The sequence below is a fragment of the Schistocerca piceifrons genome, chromosome 3 (genome assembly GCF_021461385.2).
Source record: "Schistocerca piceifrons isolate TAMUIC-IGC-003096 chromosome 3, iqSchPice1.1, whole genome shotgun sequence".
In the NCBI taxonomy this organism is placed as follows: Eukaryota; Metazoa; Arthropoda; class Insecta; order Orthoptera; family Acrididae; genus Schistocerca; species Schistocerca piceifrons.
The window spans coordinates 648,625,647-648,649,375 of record NC_060140.1 but is presented as its reverse complement, the minus strand read 5'-3'; the positions used below and the strand labels follow the sequence as shown (position 1 = coordinate 648,649,375).

Sequence of the window (23,729 nt, the reverse complement as noted above, 5' to 3'; positions counted from 1 at the left end):
TAGTTTGCGAGTACAAAATATTTGACGTGAATGGCCGTATCTTTAGATTGCGTGACTCAGAAGCTTACATTCACTAAACCGCCAAGGGACTACAGACATTAGAGTGCGACATGAATTTCAGCTTCATACGTCTACCTGCTGTTGGGAAAAAGTGTTGTCAGCAATCCGACAGACAGACAGACGGACAACAACTGGTTGAGGCACGGAACCCTGAAAATGACCTTCAGTGTCACAACTTATGGTTGAGATGACTTAAAAAAGGTGATAAGCTATTGTCTGATATAAATGTTTGACCGTCTGCTTAGTGCAATAAAATTTCGAATAGGTGGAAAATTTTCCCATTCGAGAGGAGTGAGGTTCATGATTTAATTTTTTCTGATTTACGTGTTCCGTGATTTCACTAAAACGATTAAGATGAATGCTACGATGGTTTCTTTAAAGAGGACGTGGGCTATTTTTATATCTATCATTACTTAATCAGAGCACGTGCATCTCTAAAGACCTCACTACCTATACGTGTTCCTAATCTACCTTGCTTGTCTCTCTCCTTTAGAGTACATCTACTGGAGACTCTGAATTCAGAGTACCCCAGCTACTCCAACAGCAATTTCGAATGTTCCCATATTCGTTTTGTGAAAACTGAGATGATGAAACTGATAGGTCTAATTATGAAAGTCTCCTGATAAGCGATACTTATCTAACAAATGCGCAGACAGTGTTTTTGGAGACTTTTGAGACATTATAAGCGACTCTCGACTGAGTGTACCCTACCTACTCCAGGTGCAATTTCGACTGTTCCCACATTCATTCTGTGAAAACTGAGATGATGAAACTGATGGGTCTTATTATGAGAGTCTCCTGATAAGCGATATTTATGTAACAAGTGCGCAGACCGTTAGTGTTTTTGGAGAGTTCTTAAGACATGATAAGCGACGCTGATATAAAGACGATTCGTGGCACAGATTGTGCAGAAGCCGCCAGTCGAAGAGATGCTGAAGCCAGCAGTGTTATTGTTGCTCGTGGTGGCCGCTGCCTGCAGCGCTGCGCCCCCAGCGAGGGCTCGCAGGTTCAGGACTCCCCACCAGGGCCGCATCGTGGGCGGCGGCCCGGTGGACATCTCGCAGTTCCCGTGGCAGATCTCGCTGGAGTACAGGAACGAGCATTACTGTGGCGGCTCCATAATCAGCTCCGAGTGGGTGCTGACTGCGGCACACTGTGGCGACCATAATGCGCAGTATTACGTACTGAGGGCGGGCACTTCCTTACGTGAGTCGGGAGGCACCGTTTACGACGTCACTACTGTGATCGTACACGACAGATTCAGTTGGTCAACAGGAGATTACGATATCGGAGTGCTAGCCATCGACGGATCCTTCACGTTTGGTGACAATGTTCAGGTAAAATTCACCCACGTGGAACACTTACCTATTTAAAATAGATATGAAGCTAACATTCTGCACCTTACTAGAACTATTAATGTAGTTTCAACAGTGTTACGTTTACAGTGTTAATTTATTTGATAAAGCTGATCTTTTCTTTTTTTGCCATTCTGATCAACAATCTGACAAACTTCTTTTCTTCTGCACTTCTACACTCTGCTCAAAAAAAAAAAAAAGAAAAAAAGAAAAAAAAAATGGTTCAGATGGCTCCGAGCACTGTGGGACTTAACATCTGAGGTCATCAGTCCCCTAGAACTTGGAACTACTTTAGCCTAACTAACCTAAGGACATCACACACATCCATGCCCGAGGCAGGATTCGAAACTGCGACCGTAGCAGTCGCGTGGTTCCAGACTGAAACGCCTAGAACCGCTCGGCCACTCCGGCAGGCCTACACTCTGCACCCACACTTCTGTGCAACCAATGTCTCTTCGATCCAGAGACATCAGTCATGTAACTAGCAAAATACAGAACCTCTTTCTCTTACTCTTACAAAAATTTGCCCTTGCGAAAGTGTCCCACTAATAATACATCGGAGGTGAAAGACTTTTTAGTGCCGTTACCATATTTTTCATGCATCCTCCTCCACCCCTGCCCCCTCACACACACTTACTATTAACCTAGCCGAGGTGGGGTGGTTTGAGTGTGACAACTATATTCTGTAGATAACCGTAATGTAGCTGCAACCGCAACAGGTCATATCTGTGGACATGTCAGGCAAGCAAATGGTTCTTAAAAAGGAGCAACAGCGTTTTTAATCGCAGCAGAAAAATATTTTCTACGACTGATCTGGCCTTGTACCATTGGCTGACATGACCTAGCTATACTGGTTTTGAAAACGGCTGGAAGGAAGTGAAAACTACAGCCATTATTTCTCTTTACTGTGTGCCTGGTTCATTATAGCACCGTCTAGGATAAAATATTCCCCCATTCGGATTTCCGATTGGAAGCTATTCAGGAGGATGTTCTCATCAGAACAGAAAAAATTGGCTCCCTTCAGGGCAGTGTGTGGAGTGAGGTCCTTTCATCGGGTAAGTAGGTTACAGTGTAAATAAAAATGAATAGGCTGAAGTTAGATAAAGTGTGAGTAGTGAACAGCAGTACCACAATAACAGAACTTCTGTTCAGGTTACTTCAGGATTATCACCATAAAATCAAAATGAGAAATGCAGGAACTGGTCTACCGTGGAAACAAATAAGAAGATAATAATGTGGATAAGCTACTATGAACTGCATAGTGAATACATTTTTGTAGCCAACATAGACACGAAGCGAACACCCATACGACAGTAGTAAGCATTCATAAGCCTACTAGATCTGCAGATGGCTGACAAATCGAATGAACATATAATGATGTTACCAGGGTTGGAAGCTCCTCATGATGCTTTTTTTCGTGTTTAAAAATAAAATTTCTGATTTTAAACTCCATCTTTTGTGAAACAATATATTTTTTTATATTCATCCAAACATTGCTAGACAGGTATGTGTCGTCTGCTGTCAGGTGACATGAAAGTGTCGATATACATTTGGATGAATAGAAAAAAGAAATATATTGTGTTTTGCAGTAGGCAGAATTAAGAAAATAAAGAAAATTATTCAGACTGTTAAGAGAGATGAAATTTTAACTGTGATGGGATACTGGTCTTACACATTAGGAAAAAGAAGAGAAGCAAAAATAGCAGAAGAATATGACTTTACGGAAAGGAACGATGGAAAATCACCTGGTGGAATTTAGCGCCGAGAAAAATTTAATCATTGCTCATACAAGGATTAAAAATCACGAAAGAAGGTGACTATACAAGGAAGACACCTGCAGTCATCGGGAAGTTTCATATACATTACATATTGTGACAGCAAGATTTAGAAACCAGATTTTAAATTTCAAAACTTCTCCAGGACGGAAGTGCACTCTGATCGTAATTTTCTAGTTGTAAAGTGAATAAATTGCAAAAAGCTTGTAACTTAAGGAGAAGGAACCCAGATAAATTAAAGAAAAAGTTCTTGCAAAGTTATAAACGGAGTGTAACGCAGCAATTGACAGAAGCAGGGGAAAGAAAATAAATGGAAGACGAATGGCTACCTTTGAAAGTTGAGATAAGGTATCGATGGAGCAAATACGCAAAATGTCAAGAACTACTAGTAATCGCTGGTTAGTATAGGAGGTATTCAGTTTAATTAAAGGAATGAGAAAATGTAAAATTTGAACTAGGCAATGCAGGAATGGTTAGATGATAAATGGAAGCTGCAGAAGCATGTATAACCATGAGAAAAATGTGAAACCTCTAGAGAAACTTAAAATATTCACAATAAGAAATAAAAGCACTTCTATGAATATGACGAGCTCAGATGAGAACAAATTAGTAAGCATAGAAAGTAAGGTTGGAAGGTGGAATGTATAGAAGGAAAATGAACTTGAAGATAATATTATAGGTAGGAAAGACGAAGTAAATGAAAACGAAATATCATACTCTTAGAAGAATTTGACTCAACAATGTATAACCTAAGTCTCCAAATGTCGCCTGCTACACACTTGCAGAGTGACGAGTTACGTTAATATCATCTTGGAACTCTTCCATTTGGTCCGTGTTTGCGTAGAGAAACAGTAATATCAGAAATTGAGTCCGCCTTGATGCAAAACACCTTGTTATTCGTTTATTTTTTTATTATCCGAAACTAATTTCGGTGACAAATATCACCAACATCAGTGGTTTTTTTTAATCTAAAACATGCAGAAAATGGTATAGTTGTACAAACACAGTAAAACATTATTACATTTTTACAAATCGTCTTTTGAAATATAGTTTTTTATTGATACTTTCATACTACCTTATTTATTGTATGTTACAGCATGTTTTAAACAATTATTGGCGCCGTTTGTGACATATTTTCTGTGTTCTGTTGCCGTCTTTTTACTTAGCGAACATTATGTCATCTGCAACCATGTGAGCGGCTGTTAATAAGCAAATAATAAAAGGTGAACTTTGTATGGCATCAGTGTATACTTGGGGTTGTGGTAGTGTTGTGGAAACCAGTTATTTTGGTTTGTATTGAGCTGTTGCCTAGCTATTCGTGTACTCACGTTCGTTGGATGGAATGTGGCTGCTCTTTACATAGCAAAACAAAACTTTTGCACTTTGTTTCTGATCCAGAATATTACGCCATCTTGCTGTTCGCGTGCGTCGGGAGAGGCGTATCGCATGTGGCGAGAAAGGCTATGAAAATCTGTAGCGCGAATTACGAAGACTTCTGTTTATTATTTATGTCTCTATGTGTGATGGGGAAGTGGTTCTTTTGCGTGTGTGTGCTTTCTGTTCTGTGTCCTTGGTCAGTTCTCTCAGAGCGGTAAAGAGTGTGTTGTTGCAGAGTGTTATGTTTTCATTTATTACATTTTTCCCTTCGACTACAGCCTTTTGTATGTAGTAATTTTCTTCTATTGTTGGTTGTCGGTATAGACTGTTGCTGTTTCTCAGAATGCGTAGATCGTTTTCGATATTGGTGGGGTTATGGTTTTTGTTCATTAGATGTTCTGTAAAAGTTGAATGTGTGCTGTCACTTCTTAGAGCTCTCATGTGCTCTGTGTACCTCGGTCGGAAATTTAAGCTTGTTTGTCCTACGTAGTGGGCCTGACAAGAGTTGTAAGTGAGTTGATATATTCTAGCATTGCTGAATTTGTCTGAGGTTTTTTTGATTGGTCTTAGTCTTTTCTGAACTGTATTGTTTGTTCTGAATGTTATTGGGATCCCTTGCTTTTTTAAGATGTTTCCTATTCTATGTGATATTTTGTTATTGTATGTTAGTGTGTATCATCTCTCTCTTTTTTCTGAAGTGGTGTGGTCTGCTGCGTTGTCTGTGTTTGCTGCATGTTTCCGTTTTACCTTGTTGTTGAGTTTGTTTATGATGTCTGTTTTGTAGTCGTTTTCAACAGCAATTTGTTTGATTATGTTTAGTTCCTGTGTGTAGTTTTCTGGTTTAAAAGGTTTTCTGTTTATCCTGTGGAGCATGTGTGTGAAACTGGCATATTTATGCACTGATGGGTGGTTGGATGAGCTGTGGATAACAGTGCTTGTGGATGTGGGTTTTCTGTAGATGAAGAATTCATGTTGGTGGTTGTTTCTTGTGATTGTAAGATCCAAGAAATTTAGTTTATTGTTGTTTTCTATGTCCATTGTGAAGTGGATTTGTGGGTGTACTGTGTTGATGTTATTGTGGAGTTCTTCTATCCTGCTATGTGTTTCATCTACAAGACAGATTATGTCATCCACATACCATCCAACGAACGTTGCGGCGGCGCGGTTCCTTCCGTCCATTTACTACGAACCTGCACCTACCTGTGAACACTGTCTCAGCATATCATCGGGAGGGAAGCCGAGCGAAACCTACTGTACTTCAACATGAACCAGGCTGCAATTAAAGTCACTAATCTAGATTTCGGGAGAAAGTTTTCACACGAAATGAAAGGTTGGGAATTTTGTCCTTAATTAACATATTCTGAAACTTAGGTGAACAATTATCATTGCCAAGCCCGTGCTAGTCTTAACACAGTCACTCACAATCCTTTTCACCCACGTTAGCAAGTGTATGGTGTTGCATTTCCCGAAAACGAAATAGCTACAAATACACGGATGGTTTTTGATTGAGAATGGTCGACAAGTATTAAGTCTGTCGGTACCTAATGCAGTCACAGTTTTTAGCCACCGACCTGCTCAATACGCCACGCGGAATTTATCTTTTCTCGTCACAAAATTCACTTAAAAATTCCGAAATTTCTACACACCCATTGGAATAATTATGCCGTCACTTTACAACACTTTTGATGTATTAAACACTGCTAGATCCGGCAACTTATCCTTTCCATCGTAACTACTACTACACACGTCCGAACTGTTTCATGGCTAGGCTCCGACTCCTCTCTAGAATACTCTAAGTCTTCTCTAACAGCAGAGAAAGGCGCACGAAGAATATTGCTTTACCATTGGTCAGTTTACTCAACAACCAATAGCAAAACAACATTCTCCCGCGTCAGTCCGCGCTTTCCACCAATAACCAATCGCAAAATATTAAACCTAACGACTGCACTTTTTACCGACGTAATTATCTAATATGCTGAAGTTTTGTTTATGCATAAAGTTATTTACAATTGTTATTTATACCTGAATTAACTTTGCCTTTACCATAAACGTACTTTACAAATCTATTCTACAAAAATCCGCTTTGTCCACATCATATTAACCTTAAACCACACTCACGAATCATTCGTACTGCTAAAACACATCTATAACATTTTAAATACACAAAAATACATAATAACACTTTATGAAAATACTAGAACAGCTTATGAAAAACATTCTATTACTTTAGTGCACTCTAGTGGGCACAATCGAAACTAAATCACAGTCCCCTATCGAATACTGTCCTCTATCGGCTGATACATATACTACGTGCTTGTCCAGTCTCGCGTCACCATCTGTCACTATCCACCTCTGAGACACATCTCTCAATTAACCGCCTCGGTACACGGCGCTACGCCTCAACGTGAGTACACGAATAGCTAGGCAACAGCTCAGTACACACCGAAATAACTAGTTTCCACAACACTCCCACAACCTCAAGTATATACTGCTGACACACGAAGTTCACCTTTTAGTATTTGTTTACTAATAGCAGTTCACATGGTTGCAGATGACATGATGTTCGCTAAGTAAAAAGACGGCAACAGAAAAAAAGGGCACAGAAAATATGTCACAAACAGTGCCAATAATTGCTTAAAACATGCTGTAACATACAATAAATAAGGTAGTATGAAAGTATCAATAAAAAACTATATTTCAAAAGACGATTTGTAAAAATGTAATAATGTTTTACTGTGTATGTACAACCATACCATTTTCTGCATGTTTTAGATTTAAAAAAAAAAACCACTGACGATGGTGATATTTGTCGCCGAAACTAGTTTGGGACAATAATGAAATAAACGAATAACAAGGTGTTTTGTATCAAGGCGGACTCAATTTCTGATATTACTGTGGCGAGTTACGTATTTAGCTCTTGCAAACTACGTATATAGCTTTTTCTGTGTTTTGTTAGCAGCATATATTTCTTAAATTCTGTGCGTCTTTTTTTTCTGCTTAAGATGTGCACCCTTTCTTATTTGTAACTCTAAAGTGTAGAGTGAGGCAGTCTGTAGCACAATTGTCATTTCCTCTGAACAGTCAGCTACACAGTTCATAAAGGCGTCAACCTCCATTCGTGACACGTCAGAAAGCTAGCAACTTGCATATCCAGGTTTCTGTGTGTGATTTTATAGTTTACTTCTTCAGTTAGTCTTGCTAAGATGAATAGGAAGTGTGGACGCTGTGTGCGGACGCAGGAGGAGCTGGTCGCAGTTATTGAACATTTACATCTACATGACCACTCGGCAATTCACATTTAAGTGCTTGGCACCACAATCATACTATCTCTCTACCATTCCACGCCCGAACAGCGCGCGGGAAAAACGAACACCTAAACCTTTCTGTTCGAGCTCTGATTTCTCTTATTTTATTTTGATGATCATTCCTACCTATGTAGGTTGGGCTCAACAAAATATTTTCGCATTCGGAAGAGAAAGTTGGTGACTGAAATTTCATAAATATATCTCGCCGCGACGAAAAATGTCTTTGCTTTAATGACTTCCATCCCAATTCGCGTATCATATCTGCCACACTCTCTCCCCTATTACGTGATAATACAAAACGAGCTGCCCTTTTTTGCACCCTTTCGATGTCCTCCGTCAATCCCACCTGGTAAGGATCCCACACCGCGCAGCAATATTCTAACAGAGGGCGAATGAGTGTAGTGTAAGCTGTCTCTTTAGTGGACTTGTTGCATCTTCTAAGTGTCCTGCCAATGAAACGCAACCTTTGGCTCACCTTCCCCACAATATTATCCAGTTGGTCTTTCCAACTGAAGTTGTTCGTAATTTTAACACCCAGGTACTAAGTTGAATTGACAGCCTTGAGAATTGTACTATTTATCGAGTAATCGAATTCCAACGGATTTCCTTTGGAACTCATGTGGATCACCTCACACTTTTCGTTATTTAGCGTCAACTGCCACCTGCCACACCATACAGCAATCTTTTCTAAATCGCTTTTCAACTGATACTGGTCTTCGGATGACCTTACTAGACGGTAAATTACAGCATCATCTGCGAAGAACCTAAGAGAACTGCTCAGATTGCCACTCAGGTTACTTATGTAGATCAGGTACAGCTGAGGTCCCAGGACGCTTCCCTGGGGAACACTTAATATTACTTCAGTTTTACTCGATGATTTGACGTCTATTACTACGAATTGCGACCTTCCTGACAGGAAATCACGAATCCAGTCGCACAACTGAGACGATACCCCATAGGCCCGCAGCTTGATTAGAAGTCGCTTGTGAGGAAGCTTTCCGGAAAGCTTTCCGGAAATCTAGAAATACGGAATCAACTTGAGATCCCCTGTCGATAGCGGCCATTACTTCGTGCGAATAAAGAGCTAGCTGCGTTGCACAAGAACGATGTTTTCTGAAACCATGCTGATTACGTGTCAATAGATCGTTCCCTTCGAGGTGATTCATAATGTTTGAATACAGTATATGCTCCAAAACCCTACTGCAAACCGACGTCAATGATATAGGTCTGTAGTTCGATGGATTACTCCTACTACCCTTCTTAAACACTGGTGCGACCTGCGCAATTTTCCAATCTGTAGGTACAAATATATCGGTGAGCGAGCGGTTGTATATGATTGCTAAGTAGGGAGCTATTGTATCAGCGTAATCTGAAAGGAACCTAATCGGTATACAATCTGGACCTGAAGACTTGCCCGTATCAAGCGATTTGAGTTGCTTCGCAACCCCTAAGGTATCTACTTCTAAGAAACACATGCTGTAAGCGCCTTTGGCTATGGTCAGCCGTCTTCAGGCTGCTGCCTACGGGCACGGATACTCCTCGGGGAATAGTAGTGGCTGAGAATCTGGCGCGTCGCATGGTGTATCTCAGGTATTGATTGTTTCGTCCATGGGCACTGCTGCCGAGACATCTCGCAGTGTGCACAACACGATGGATCTGCCCCACAGCAGGGTGAGTGCGAGGTGGTAGGGCATTCACGTCACTTGAGGCAGAGGGCCAGTGTGAAGACTGGCCGTGTGCCCCCGCCTTTTCATCTGTAAGTGAACAGTTGGGCTTTCCTTCAGTACGCCCCAAGCAGGCACAGGGGGACAGGGTTTTGCTACTTACTGGGAGCTGCAACTTCAGGAGCGTTATGGAGCCCCTTAGGGAAATAACATTCAGAGCCAGAAAAGAAACTAATGTGCTCTTGGTATGTCTACCGGGGACTCATACAAGACGTGAAGGAGGCATGCGGCTATCGAGCATGGAGTATACAGTCGTCTGTAAATTGTGGCTTACGTCGGCAGCAACTATGCGAGTCGCTTGGGTTCTGAGGCTATCCTCAGTTTATACAGGAAGCTGGCTGGAGTTGTGAAGGCTACTGGCGACCTGTGTAGGGTGCAAGCAGAGATCTCAACTTGCAGTATAGTTCTCAGAGTGGATAGGGGTCCTTTGGTCTGGAGCTGAGTGCAAGGATATCAGGAAAGGCTTCTACGGTTCTGTGATAGTTTGGCTGCAGATTTCTGGACGTGCTTTATCACGTGGGAAATGTTGGATTTCCCTTGATAGCTCAGGAGTGCATTACGCAACAGAAGCAGCTACCTGGCGTGCAGAGTACATGTGGAGTGCACACAAGGGTTCCTTATGCTGGACGGTAGTTTGAGGTACTCTGATAAACACTATCCGTACGATAAGCAGAAGCCGAAATCCAACCGTATTCAAAGTAGAAACACTTACACCGTCATAATTTTATTAGTAAATTGTCGAAGTATTCGTAACGAAATTCCTGAATTTATTGCTCACCAGAAAATTACTAATATTCAGATTGTTCTTGTGACCAAGAGCTGGCTGAAACCTGAAGTAGAAAGCTGTGAGACATTTAGCTAGTTATGGAATGTGAATCAAGAGGACAGATTAGATGCCATAGGAGCGATAGAGACTGACTCGTAATGGAAACGTCGTCGGTCCTGTGTTCGAACCCCACCATTGCTTAAACTTTGAGTAAAAATCGTCGGCAATGGCGGCCGAAAACTTCCAGGACAAGAAGTCACCCTCATTCTCCCAACGGCCGTGTTATAGAGGACGAATGAGTGGACAGACGTTCAGGTCACTCTCTCGTCCTTGGGACTGGTAACTGCCCCTAAAAGGTGGAATTATGTGCAATGATCAACGGCAACAGGATGCAGAACGCAATGGAAACCACAGCATTAAAGACAGATAACGTGTATCCATGGGACATGTGACCCACAACTGAAAAAGAATCATGATGACCTCTCCATTGGAAAATGATTCCGAAGTAGTCTCCCATTCGAATCTCTGAGAGGGGACTGCCAAGTTGGAGGTGCCCGTGACAAAAAGATGGAATAACCGAAGAAATGATAACGTTCTATGAGTAAGGACTTGGTACATCAGAAGTTTGAATGTAGTAGGGGAAATAAGAAAATCCGAAATGGAAAATGATAAGGCATATTCTGTGTGAAAGAAGTGAAATGGAAAGAAGACACGGATTTATGGATAGGCGAGTATAGGATAATGCAATTGGCAGCAGAAAATGGAATAAACGGAGTACGATTCGTTATAAATAGGAAGGTAGGGCAGACAGAGAGTTACTGTGCACAGTTTATTGACGAGGCTGTGAGCCAACACTGGCAACAATAGGGTGTCATACATGCCGACGTCGCAAACAGAGGACAAAGGGACAGAGAACGATATGAGAACATTGAACTGGTAATTCAGTAGGTAACTGAGATGAAAATGTATTGGTCATGAGGGATTGGAATGAGGTTATGGGGGAAGGAGTAGGACAAACGGTTACTGGAGAATACGGGCTTGGTAATAGGAACGAGAGACGAGTAAGCCTAAGTGAGTTTTGCAATAAATATCAGTTATCAATAGCGAATACTCTGTTCAAGAATCACAAGAGAAGGAGGTACACGTGGGAAAGGCCGGGAGATACAGGAAGATTCCATTTGACGACGCGGGGTAAGGCAGAGATTCCGACTGGAGGAGAAATAGACTCAGATTACGATTTAGTCATAGTAAAGAGCAGGCAGTAGGTTAAGAGACTACTCAGGAAGAATAAATTCGCAAAGAAATTGGTTACTGGAGTGCATGAAGAGATACGCTTCAATTTGTCTGAGGTTATAGATAACTACGATACTGGCAGTTCAGTTGAAAAGATAAACATCACTATAAAGGAGAATCACAGACGCTGGAGAGAAAACAGTAGGTACAACGAAGCAAACTGTGAGTAAACCATGGGTAACGGAAAAAAATCTATAATTTATTGACAAAAGAAGGAACGAGAAAAATGTTCAGGGAAATTCAGGAGTACAGAAATAGAGTCACTTAAGACGAAATAAATAGGAAGTGTAGGGAAGCTGAGGCGAAATGGCTATATGAGAAACATGAAGAAATAAAAAAAGAGATGACTTTGGAAGCACTGACTCAGCTTATAGAAAAGTGAAATCAAAAGCAAAGTTGTAACTGTTGTGGATTGGCAAGACAGCCAACCCACTATGAGAGGAAGCCGAAAGGCACGCGTTTTAGCTCACGCAGGCTGGCGTGAGGTCTGGAACAGGTCAAGGAAATTATACTAGCAAAAATAGTACGTAGCTGCTGGAATACTTAACTTTAATCCCTAATTGGTGAACATCGCTCTTGACGGTACATGTTTTACAGCATCAATAGTAACTGGTAATGGCGCCTTGCTAGGTCGTAGCAAATGACGTAGCTGAAGGCTATGCTAACTATCGTCTCGGCAAATGAGAGCGTATTTTGTCAGTGAACCATCGCTAGCAAAGTCGGCTGTACAACTGGGGCGAGTGCTAGGAAGTCTCTCTAGACCTGCCGTGTGGCGGCGCTCGCTCTGCAATCACTGATAGTGTCGACACGCGGGTTCGACGTATACTAACGGACCGCGGCCGATTTAAAGGCTACCACCTAGCAAGTGTGGTGTCTGGCGGTGACACCACAGTAACATTAAGAGTGTAAAGGGAATTCCATTGTTAAATGCACCAAAGGGAGGGGCTAGGTGGAAAGAGTACACTGAGGGCCTTGTGAATGGGAAGGACTGACATGATGACGTGATAGAAGTCAAACACCGTTTAATAAAACTACACCATTGTTCACGCTTTTCAGCTTCCTTCTACTAATTGGTTTTCATCCTCTGACAATACACATCCTAAATGACCACTTTTGGTATTTTTTAATTGTTTGCTTTTTGCTTAACGATGCATCAGACTGATTCTAATTTTCACAACCCCCCAAATCAACTCTGTTCAAATAAACTCTTCTCTTCCTTGTTTCATAGATATTTCTCGGTCCGTATTAAGTCCTGGCTCTAAGTCCCGTCAATACCGGACTAAACTTTCCGAAATTATCGAGCTCTGCTTCACTGCCACTTTCATAGAGCAACATAGCTGATCACATACGCTTGTTTTAATGAAGTCGCCGTCTGCTTTAACAAAATCTTGTAGGTGTTGTTAATGTCACTAACAAGGCCACAACATTTCATTAAATACATATTAGATATTTTTGCATCATGCCTTACACGAATACAAAGAAGACATAGAATAACGTTTCTGCAGTTTGTTACCGGAATTGTGTCACTATAGAAAACATTCCAAAACGTAAAATGTGGAAATAAGAGAATAAGATGCATATGCAAGCAACAACTTAATTCAAGATAACTGTAAATTTAAAAATCCTTCCTTATATTCTCATGAAAACATCACAACCTGCAGTACATTTTCCACGACGTATATAATTGAAAAATGCACTTATAATTATAATCATACTGACATTACCCGTAATATACCAGTAATATGGGTTGTATACGTGTTCATAAAAGGTTTGGTCCTTAAACGTGGTCTCTGTGTCAATGTAACATTTTTGGATGTTGTTCACTAAGGTACAGTAGCACATGTCACTTGAGTAACACAGTTGTTTGCACGATAGAATTAAGTGTCCCTGGCACACCTTGACGGTAATAAAATTTATCAGGCATGGTCACTAGAACCTCTAGCTAGACTTGATGCACTATGAATAAAATGCATACATTAAAAGTGCACCTATGTCCTTAATGTTACTGTGTTACTAGCCTTTTACCTAGAGCTTTGCCCACATATGGAGGTATGAAACATATATTGCTCACATTCCATCTCTTCTTCCTCTCTCTCTCATCCAATCTCCTTCTTCCTCCATCATTCTGTTCACCTTCTCCTCCCCCTTATCTCTTTCCATCTCCTCTTCCCACTCTGTGTATCACCTCCTTAACTCTCTCTGTTCATCACCTACTCCCCTCTAACTCCATCCATCTTTGCCCCCTTCTCTGTGTCCATCTCCTCCTCTCCCTATGTCTGACCGTCTCCTCTTCCATACGCTGCCATCTACTCTTTCTCCTCGTCTCACTGTCTATATCCTCCTCCCACTCTTTTTTTCATATTCTCCTCCACCACTCTCTGTTCATCTCCTCTCCCCTTTCCTTAGCACCCGCCCTATACCTGTCTCCATCTTCCATCTGCCTCATGGTATCTCCTGCTCTTCTCCCCTCTGTCTGTCCCTACCTTCCCCTTTCTCCCTGTCCATCTCCTCCTCCCCCTCTCTCATACATCTCCTCTTCCCCCTTTTCCTGAACATCCCATCCTCCTCCTTACTCTCCCCAGCTGCTAATTCCCCCTTTTTGTTCATGCATCTCCTCCTCTAACTGTCCCTCTTCACCTCATCCTTTCACCTCTGTCTGTCCATCACCTCAACCATAATCACTCTGTGTCTTCATCTCCCTCTCCTGCCTCTCTGACCATTTCTTCCTTCCCATTTCCCAGACTATCTCATCCTCCTCCTCTCACTATGCGTGTCTCCTCTTCCCTGCTCAGGTAATCCCATCTGTATGTCTATCCCCACTAATGTACAGTAATACTAACTGCACAACTTGTAGTGAAGGGAAGCCTAGTGCCAGGACTAGGAGGTCCTTACCTCCACAATTCTGATTTGCAGACAACAAATAGTATCTGCATCAAATTTGGTTGAAGCCGATCCATGGTGTAGGAGATGCTTAACATACTTACAAACACAAAGACATGCATCCACTTTAATCCTTATATATGAAATGGGATGTATGTTTGTGTATGATGCATATGTCCAGTATCTTCTCCTGAACTAATGGATCGTTCAACCACTGAAATGTAGGTTGACTGACATGACAGGCACGTTGTGCAGGAAGTATCAGCATGTCTTGCAGAGGCTACATGTGCAGATGGGCTGCGGTGAATAGAAAGAGGGTGGGGAGATGGAGAGGGGAGGCTGAGGTGTACAGAGAAAGGGAGAAGGATGAAATGGACAGAGAGATTAGGGAGCAGGAGATGGACATATAGAGAAGAGAGCAGGAGTGTTGACAGTAACATCAGTGTATCTTGCAGGGGCTGCATGTGCAGAGAGCAAAGTTGAGGAGAGAGTTGGAGGAGGAAATGGATAATGAGAGGAGGGAGGATGAGATGAACAGGTAAATGGGGCAAGAGGTGGACAGATAGAAAGGGAAGAAGGCAGATGGAAGGGGTAGAAGGGTAATGAACAGATGATTAAAAACGAGGGGTAAGAGGAGATGGACAGAAAAAGGGGAGGAATAACACAACGTAAATATAACCATAATACATAGCTGATAAATAATTACAAACATTTAGTTCATGAGGCAACCTCGTGGTCTTAAGGTGTATGGATGTGTTGTACCAATCGGGTACACGCTGTGGCACTGGCTTATTCATACTTTTCGTTCTTCTGCTTTCTTCACCAAACAACCTTCTTCCTTTGGAAAGAGCTACTATCAATTGAGGCAGTGCTTCCTGTTCACTTTGAACATATGGAGAACCATGGTTCGAGTGGGGAGTTTTATTTTAATGTTAACTGGTGAAGCCTTTTCGACTAACTATATGGTCATTGGTACCGTGGAATGAATTTAATTATTTTCCCTCTTGGAAAGGAAGGGTTTCTGGGGAAATTCCACTTTTTATTGTGCGTGTTCTTCTGTATTCCTAGAGCCTTTGTGTCCTTTTTACACCTGGCATCATATTCCTTTTAGCCTTTTTCCAAACTTCTCTGGAATTATTTGACATATTTCAATAGGTGAGGGCATTTTTGTACCGAAAATAGTGTCGTAGGATGAAATACCCTAGTTTTCATGGATTTTTTAATTATATGCACTTATGAAATATTGTAAAATGGGGTCCTAGTTGTCATTGCTACTGTTCACCTAGTAACTTAGCATTCTGCTCAATGTCCTATGCACTATCTCTGTTCTACAGTTCGTTTGCGGGTGAAGGGCGTTATTTCGTAACTTTTTAATACCCGATTGTCGATATAGCAGATTAAACAATTCAGACATATAGTTCGTGTCTTGGTCTGATGTTATTTGTTCTTGTGTGCCGATTTTCAGTAGCCAATTGTTAATGAAAGCGTGAGCCACTGTGTCTGCTTGTTGGTTTGGAATGGCGATTATGGCCAAGTAAGGCGATAAATGATCATTTAGGGTTAGCACATATCGGATTCCTACTGGTGTTTATGCAGAAGGGCCAAGGACATCGAGACCAGTTGATTGGGAAGGTTTTTTCTCTGCCTAAGGCAGTCTTTGCCTATATTCAGTGACGACTTAGTTCAGCTCTCTGAATGCAAGCGATGGAGTTCTTTACATTGCTCTCACCATATTGTTTCCTCTGTGGCCACCAGTAATATTCCACAATGCAGTGGTCCATGACTCGTCGTCCGCTGTGCCCTACTAATATGGAATAATGGGCTTGCTTCGACACTTGATTCCATAAACCAGCTGGCTCAACTATACGGCGGCGGCACTCCGACATCATAGCTAAAATGCGTGTGTTTTGCTTATCGCTGACCATCACCTTTGGTCGCCTGAGTTTTGTCCACTCTTCTGTCCTTATTCTGAAGGATTCTATGGTGCATACTTTACATCTTAATCCGTCAGCGTTACCATGAGATTACCCTGGACGATATACGACCCTAAAATTGATTTCACTAAGCATTAAGGGCTAGCGGGTTATCCTGCTGCTAGGATCTTCAAATCCTAGAAGCCATTTTGGTGCTGCGTGATCTGTTATGACCATAAAAAACCTCCTATAGAGATAGCAAAGATAATCAAATGAAATGATCGTATGGTATTGTTGGCCGGTAGGCCCCCCCTCAAGTTCGGGCGTCAAGTGCTAGTCTTATTTCAGGCGGCCCCACATTGGGCGACTTGTGGCCGATGATGAGGATAAAATAATGATGAGAACAACACAACGCTCAGTCCCCGAGTGGAGAAAATCTCCAACCCGGCTGGGAATCGAATCTGGGCACAGTGCATGGGAGGTAAGCACGCTACCACCCAGCAACGCAGGCGGACATAGCATCGGTACTACTTGATAACAAAAAGGAGCGCCTGCATTTCCTTTTCTCTTGTTGAATAGTTTTTTTCCCCTGGTTTATTCACTTGCCTGGAAGCACAGGCTATGAGGTGTTACTTCCCATCCACCTCTTGGCTCAGGACACAGCCGAGGGCATTGGTGTTCGAATCAGAGGACAAGAAGTGTTTTTGATAGTCTAGAAAAATGAGAACAGAACTGTTGTAATGATTCTTGATAATTCAGAGTTCACTTAAGTTTTATTCCTTTTCGACAAATGTGTAAATGGTCTTGCCGTCTCTACCACTTTTGGTATGTGTTTTGTATAGAAATTCGCAATTCCAAGATACGATTGTACTTCTTTCACTGTGCTAGGCGTTCGATACCTTTTAATGCTTCCACACGCCAGGGGTCAGTATGCGCAGCGACCTGGCCAGTGATGTGGCCAAGATAAAGAACCTCCTGCACTATAAAGTGTCACTTGTTTATGCTAAGTGTCAGCTGTGCTGCACTCAACCGTTCAAATACTTCCCACAGACGCACAATGTGCTCCCAGGTGTCCTTGGAATGTACTAGTCCGTCGTCTACATACGAGGTGCGACAATAAGGAAATGAGACTGATTTTCTTTGCAAGATGTGGTAGTCCTACAAGCTTGCATAGGCACAATATCTTTGACCTTGGTCTATAAGCTGCTTCTAATGTCCAAGCAGCACATCAATGCAACTGCTCAGTCGTGAGTTGTACTGTAATAAGTTAACACGTGTTTGTGTCTCTCATCACGTAAATGGAACCGCATAATATTACGCAACGGTATGACATTTCCTTTTTGCGTTAAATTGGGTGAAAAAGCGACGACAACTTACGGTAAGCTTCAGAAGGCTTTTGGAGAGGAGATTATGTAAGAGCTCAAGTTTTTCGTTGGCATAAAATGTTTAGTGAAGGCAGAACGAATGTTGAAGATGAAGACCATAGTGGACGACCATCAACCTTAGGAACGGATGTCAACTTGGCCAGGGTGCGTGAACCCGTACGATCTGATCGAAGATTATCCGTGAAAATGATTGCAGAAGAGCTGCACGTCAATCGAGAAACGGTTCGTCTAATAATATCTGAAGATCTTGGTATGAGAAAGATTTGTGCAGAAATGGTCCCCAAAAATCACACACCTCAACAGCGAGAAACACTGTAACATGTGGCAGCCGATCTGATAGAACAAACGGAAATCAATCCAGAAGTGTTGTGCCGTGTTATCACTGGTGATGAAAGTTGGTTTTCTCAGTACGATCCAGAGACAAAACGCTAAAGTTCGCAACGGTGCTCAAAGGGATCACCCAGACCAAAAAAAGCTCGCATGTCAAAGTCAAAAGTGAAATGCATGCTTGTACGCTTCTTTGATTCCAAGGGAATTGTTCGTAAAGAGTGGGTGTCTCCTGGACAAACAGTTAACCAATATTACTACAAAGAAATTTTAGAATGACTTCGTAAAAGAGTTCTTCGTGTCCGTGTCAATATTGCTGATAATTGGATTCTACATCACGATAATGCGCCATCCCATACTGCTCTATCAGTACAGCAATTTTTAACCTCAAAACAAATTTCAGTACTACCACAGCCCCCTTATCGCTCTGTGCGACTTTTTTCTATTTCCAAGAGTCAAAACGGCGGTCAAGGGACACCATTTTCAAACAACACAAGATGTCCAAAAAGCTGTGACGAGGGTCTTGGAGGATATTACAGCATATGAGTTCCAGAAATGTTAACATCAATGGCAGAAGTACTGGAAAAAGTGTGTGCAATCAGAAGGGAACTAATTCGAAGGAGACAACACTAAACTTGACTAAAACGGTGAGCAACATTTTTATCCCATCAGTCTCATTACTTTATTGTTGCACCTAGTACACTAGGCATGGCTTTGGTTTCAGTCCTCGTAGATCTCTGTCTAATAAGAGATGGAAAGTCGATGGTGTGTTTTTCAGCCCGAAAGGCTTCCGAAGATACTGGAAGTGTCTAAATGGGACTGAAAACACCGATCCTCTAGTGCAAGTTCTCATTGGTGATAGCCCCTGCATAAATGTATGGTGATGAAGTAACGCTATTGCCAAGACTGTCTAATGTCTCCGTAACGTTAGGAGTGGTGTGCATCAGTGACTAAGAAATCTGTTATTGCAGCAGAACCTATAAGCATTTTCCTGTCTGAGGACTTCTTTGCATGATTACTACGGGGACTGACTTCCGTCTATGATTCCATCCCGAAGCTGTTAGTCTACCAACTTCTCTGGGGAGGGGGGAGGGGGGAGGGACACAATATGGTTTTTTTGTATACTGGTGATTCGTTTCCAGTGGGAATTGTACCAGAGGCGATGCTGGTAGCAGTCCAGGCTGGTTAAGCAATCCTGCATATCCTTTTTACACGTCCTCCATATCTACTCCCTCACGTACTTTAAGATACGGCACTTTTCCCCTCATTGCAAGTAAATCAACAGACTGTTCTGGCTTTTGATATTTGCATTGAAATACCTTACTAATTCATCCTCTAAAACCTCTATGTTAGCTACGGGGTTCTTTTTGACATTAACTACAATATTCTTGTAATACAGGTCAGTGCATTCATTAATTGTAATAAGAGGATGGGAACGGATACTTCTTAAGATTACAGTTTCTTTCAGGACATTCTGACCTTTCTCTGCAGTGTTTAGCACTTCTAAGTTATCAGTATCCTCGCTGATTGTCAATCAAATCGATTGTCAGTTCTGACCTGCAATTGGCCGAGCTTTGTGTTCTTTAAATCTCTTTCTTCCTTATCAAAATATCTGCTGTAACACATTCGACTTGTATCACACTTAACAGTATACCCCAGGATAGCATAACGGATCCTTTTTGAAAACTTTACTGTTCCTTGATCTACTGCTCAAAATTTTTGATATGAAAAGGCTTGAACTATGTCAGCTGACAAAAGTATCTCTCCAGTCCTCTCTAAAACGTATCAATGATACAGAATCTTACAAATATTGTGCCTTTACTTCTTCTCCACTGGGTTCATATTGATTCCCTCGCATGCTTCCCTATCCTTCGATAGTTTCTCAACTATAGACCTTACATATCAGTGATGTGTGACAATATACATGATTATACTAAAATCCCTTTCATATTCTTCTGATGTGAAGGTAGCATTATTTAACCTATTTAAGAGATACCTGAAAGCAACAGTTTTATATCTGATGTTCAGAACTAAATAAGTAGGAGACTCTGTTGTATAAATGTCGAACTGTACCTTCCGCCATTTAAAATGATCCTTAGTGTCCAAGTATGGCAAATTCGCATTGATCTGATGATGAACAGAAAAAGAAATCTTTGTATGCAATATATTAACTTTACTATATAAACTGTCACATTTTTCCTTCATAACTCCATATAGAACAAAAACATCGTCAACATAACGCTTCCAGCATACCACCTTAATTATCTCCGCCGCATACTTAAAAAAAACCATACACGAAATGTGAAATGAAAATATTCGCTAAAACTCAAGCTAGAGGGGAACCCATTATCAGACCCTGTTGCTGCCTGTAAACTTAGTCGCCAAATTTTAAATAGTAAAAACCGAGGACCAAAATTGAAATATTAATAACCTCTCTTCCTTCGTCAAATGAATTACCATTTACTCCAGATGGCGGAAAATTTAAAACATTAATAACCTTCTTTCTTTCATCCGATGACTTATCATTTACACCAGATTGTGGAACTTTAAGTGTTCCAAAACTGGTTGTGTATTCAATAAAAGGAAAACTGGTATTGTATTCAATAAAAAATTGTTGATTCAGCAACTGTTGTGCGGTTTCTTCATTTTCAAAATGGACTTATAGAGTTGTGCCTGGGAGAATCCTTTATATTAATTGCTTGTTGTGTAACGTAGTAGATTACGGAAGTGTTTTAAGAACATAGTTTGTATAAGTAAAGAGGTGACTGGTGGATTTATATGCACGATATTTCAAGTTGTATGATATACTGCTTTTACAGGATACTTAGTTTATATAGTTTAATAAAAGAAATTTTTTGGCATGTATAATAAGCTTGTCTCTGTTCTGATACTCTACACAGCAAATTTGTATGTGATATAAACAATGACACTGATCTAGTATTGAGGCTAAGAATTTTAATACATAGACGCTATGTTTGTCGGCAATTATACACACGCTGTCTGACACATAATAACGCTAATCATTGAGCCCCAGTTCATTTGCGCTTGAAAGCTAGATGACGTAGCGTTCATCGACTGGAGGCACTTGGACGTAGAGTATCCTTCCCTGATCATATTTCATAGCATGGGAAACAGAGTGTGCCACATTCTAAGTGTTTGATAATTATGTGGGATAAGTAACTGTTACTGACACTGACTTGTACAACTAATTTTCTCGCGTTTATCTTAGGCCTGTGTTAATAGACCCACTTACTTTCACAGTTTCAAATATAAATGAAGTATGTTGCAATTACAGACACAAAATTTATATCAATTTAAACTGTTAAAGTAATTATTTAACTTTTAAGTACGATTACAGTATTATGATGCTGTGTCCTTTTATTCAGACAAAATGCTATAGACTTACGGTGTAATACGTTCAGGTCTGCCACATGACAGTTCTGTCAAAGGATGTCTTTTATACGATTGGTCAGAAATGTCGAACACAACGTAAAGAAGATTTTTATAGTAAAAAATATTAACCTACTCTTCTAAAATCTGATGGCCTAATTGATTAAAAAGTTATGAAAAGTGACCTGTACTTCAAAAGATGACAAAATCGTTTTAATAAGAATACTACATCTGCCGAAAATATTTCCTTGCAATGGGGAAACTTATTTTAAGGAGAACTGTAGGAACACGAACTATATTCACCGGATTCGTTAACTTATGATTTCCATGTGTTGGCATTTCTAAGCAAACCAGCGACTAGAATATGTTCTGGTTAACCTATGTCTTCCATGTTTTGGCACTTCTAAACAACCTTGCGTCTAGAATATGTTATTGGTTTAATAAAGGTGTTTTTGCAATGTTAGGTGTGTATTAGTCAGGCCTTTGAAAATTGCGCATCCTGTTATCTCTTAGTGTATTCATAGTCGAGCACAATCTACCCGTTGAAGAAAACGCCAGAAAGCGGGCTACCCTAAAGTGGTACTACTGGCACGCTGAGAAATTTTCTCCATATGTTATTCTATAAGCAGACTTCACATTCGTTTACACCACACGGTTCTGTTTAGAAGACAATAAGTACATTTCACAAAGGAAGGACACCAGTGTGTGTTGTTGAAGGGAGCCTTTCCAATTTAGCAGCTAAAACCCAGTGGGGACTCCCTAAACATCAACATTGAAGGACCTTTAGATTTAACTTATCAGCCGTCCGCTGTGGCCAAGCGGTTCTAGGCCCTTCAGTCCGGAACCGCGCTGCCGCTACGGTCGCAGCTTCGAATCCTGCCTTGGGAATGGATGTGTGTGATGTCCTTAGGTTAGTTAGGTTTAAGTAGTTCTAAGTCTAGGGGACTGATGACCTCAGATGTTAAGTCCCATAGTGCTCAGAGCCATTTGAGCCACTCACACCATAACAGTTCTGTTGACGATTATGACCTCCTCAGGCGATCACTCTTGGGACGACGGAACCCGACGTTGGCACGTCGGTAAACATCAGCGGCTGGGGGGACCTGCAGTACGCAGGGTCGCCGCCGGTACTACTGCACGCCGTCACCACAGTGCTCATTGACAGGGCCACGTGTGACGAGACGTGGGGTGACATCACGTATAACGAGCTGTGCACCGGAGGAGAACACAAGGGCGCTTGCAACGGGGACAGCGGCGGAGCCCTGGTGGTGGGCTCCACGCAATACGGTATCTTCTCGCGAACGAGCTGCTCTCGGAGTGGAACTCCTGATGTGTACACCAGCGTTCCAGCCCTGCGATCCTGGATCACTGAAAACACCGGCATCTGAGTAACATAACTGCCTACACCCACTATATGCACTCAGGCTGCTCCTCAATACAAAGTAATGAAATTTTACAAAATACAATATTTACTGAATGATAACGTTTGCTCTGTTTAAAACGTGTTGCCCTGATAGTATGTACCAGTAGCATTTGCTAATATTAGAGTGTTATATAAAACCATTAGAAACAAGAAATATATGTACTCAAATCAGCTAATAATAATATGAAACCAGTGTAATTTTTTCCCATTAATATTGGTGTTCACCATCTATTGCTTCCACAGTTCTTCCGTAAATGATCAAAATTTTTCACAGTAACCAACTTTTACTAATCTTGTTCAGATATTTGCCTTGTCTCTGTCACTCTTGAGTATGGACACATACACACACACACACACACACACACACACACACACACACACACACACACACACACACGCACGAGAGAGAGAGAGAGAGAGAGAGAGAGAGAGAGAGAAGCACATGAAAGAAGCATCATGTGGCGACCTGTGTGTACAAATATACTGGTACAAGCTTGTGACTGACGGAAATTCATTTCCTTCATTACTTTTGAAACTTTCAGTATTCGCTAGCATCTTTAAGTCGCAATGGAGGTATTAGGACATTTTTTGGCTGTATTCTTCGCTCTTTTATATGCATGAGTAAGATAAATTGCGAGGGTAATCCCAAAAGTAAGATCTCCCATTTTTTTACAAGTACATAGATCTGTTTATTTCTACAATGGTTTACATCAGTTTACAGCTTGAACATTTAGCTATTTTTCGACATAACCACCA

At 41.3% G+C, this 23,729-nt stretch overlaps 1 protein-coding gene across 1 annotated transcript; it reads left to right on the top strand.

The window, feature by feature from the left end:
- Nucleotides 1-989: 989 nt before the first annotated feature.
- On the top strand, nt 990-22,938 carry LOC124788933 (trypsin-7-like). The gene is made up of 2 exons (XM_047256219.1): nt 990-1,397; nt 22,588-22,938. The coding sequence occupies exons 1-2, from the start codon at nt 990-992 to the stop codon at nt 22,936-22,938; spliced, it is 759 nt and encodes a 252-aa protein (XP_047112175.1).
- The last annotated feature ends 791 nt before the right edge of the window (nt 22,939-23,729 follow it).

Bases quoted from the DNA above. Each gene is read 5' to 3' on its own strand.
- LOC124788933 (XM_047256219.1), top strand. From the start codon at position 990: ATGCTGAAGCCAGCAGTGTTATTGTTGCTCGTGGTGGCCGCTGCCTGC. The intron at 1,398-22,587 runs GTAAAATTCACC...TGACCTCCTCAG, and splicing joins CGTTTGGTGACAATGTTCAG to GCGATCACTCTTGGGACGAC.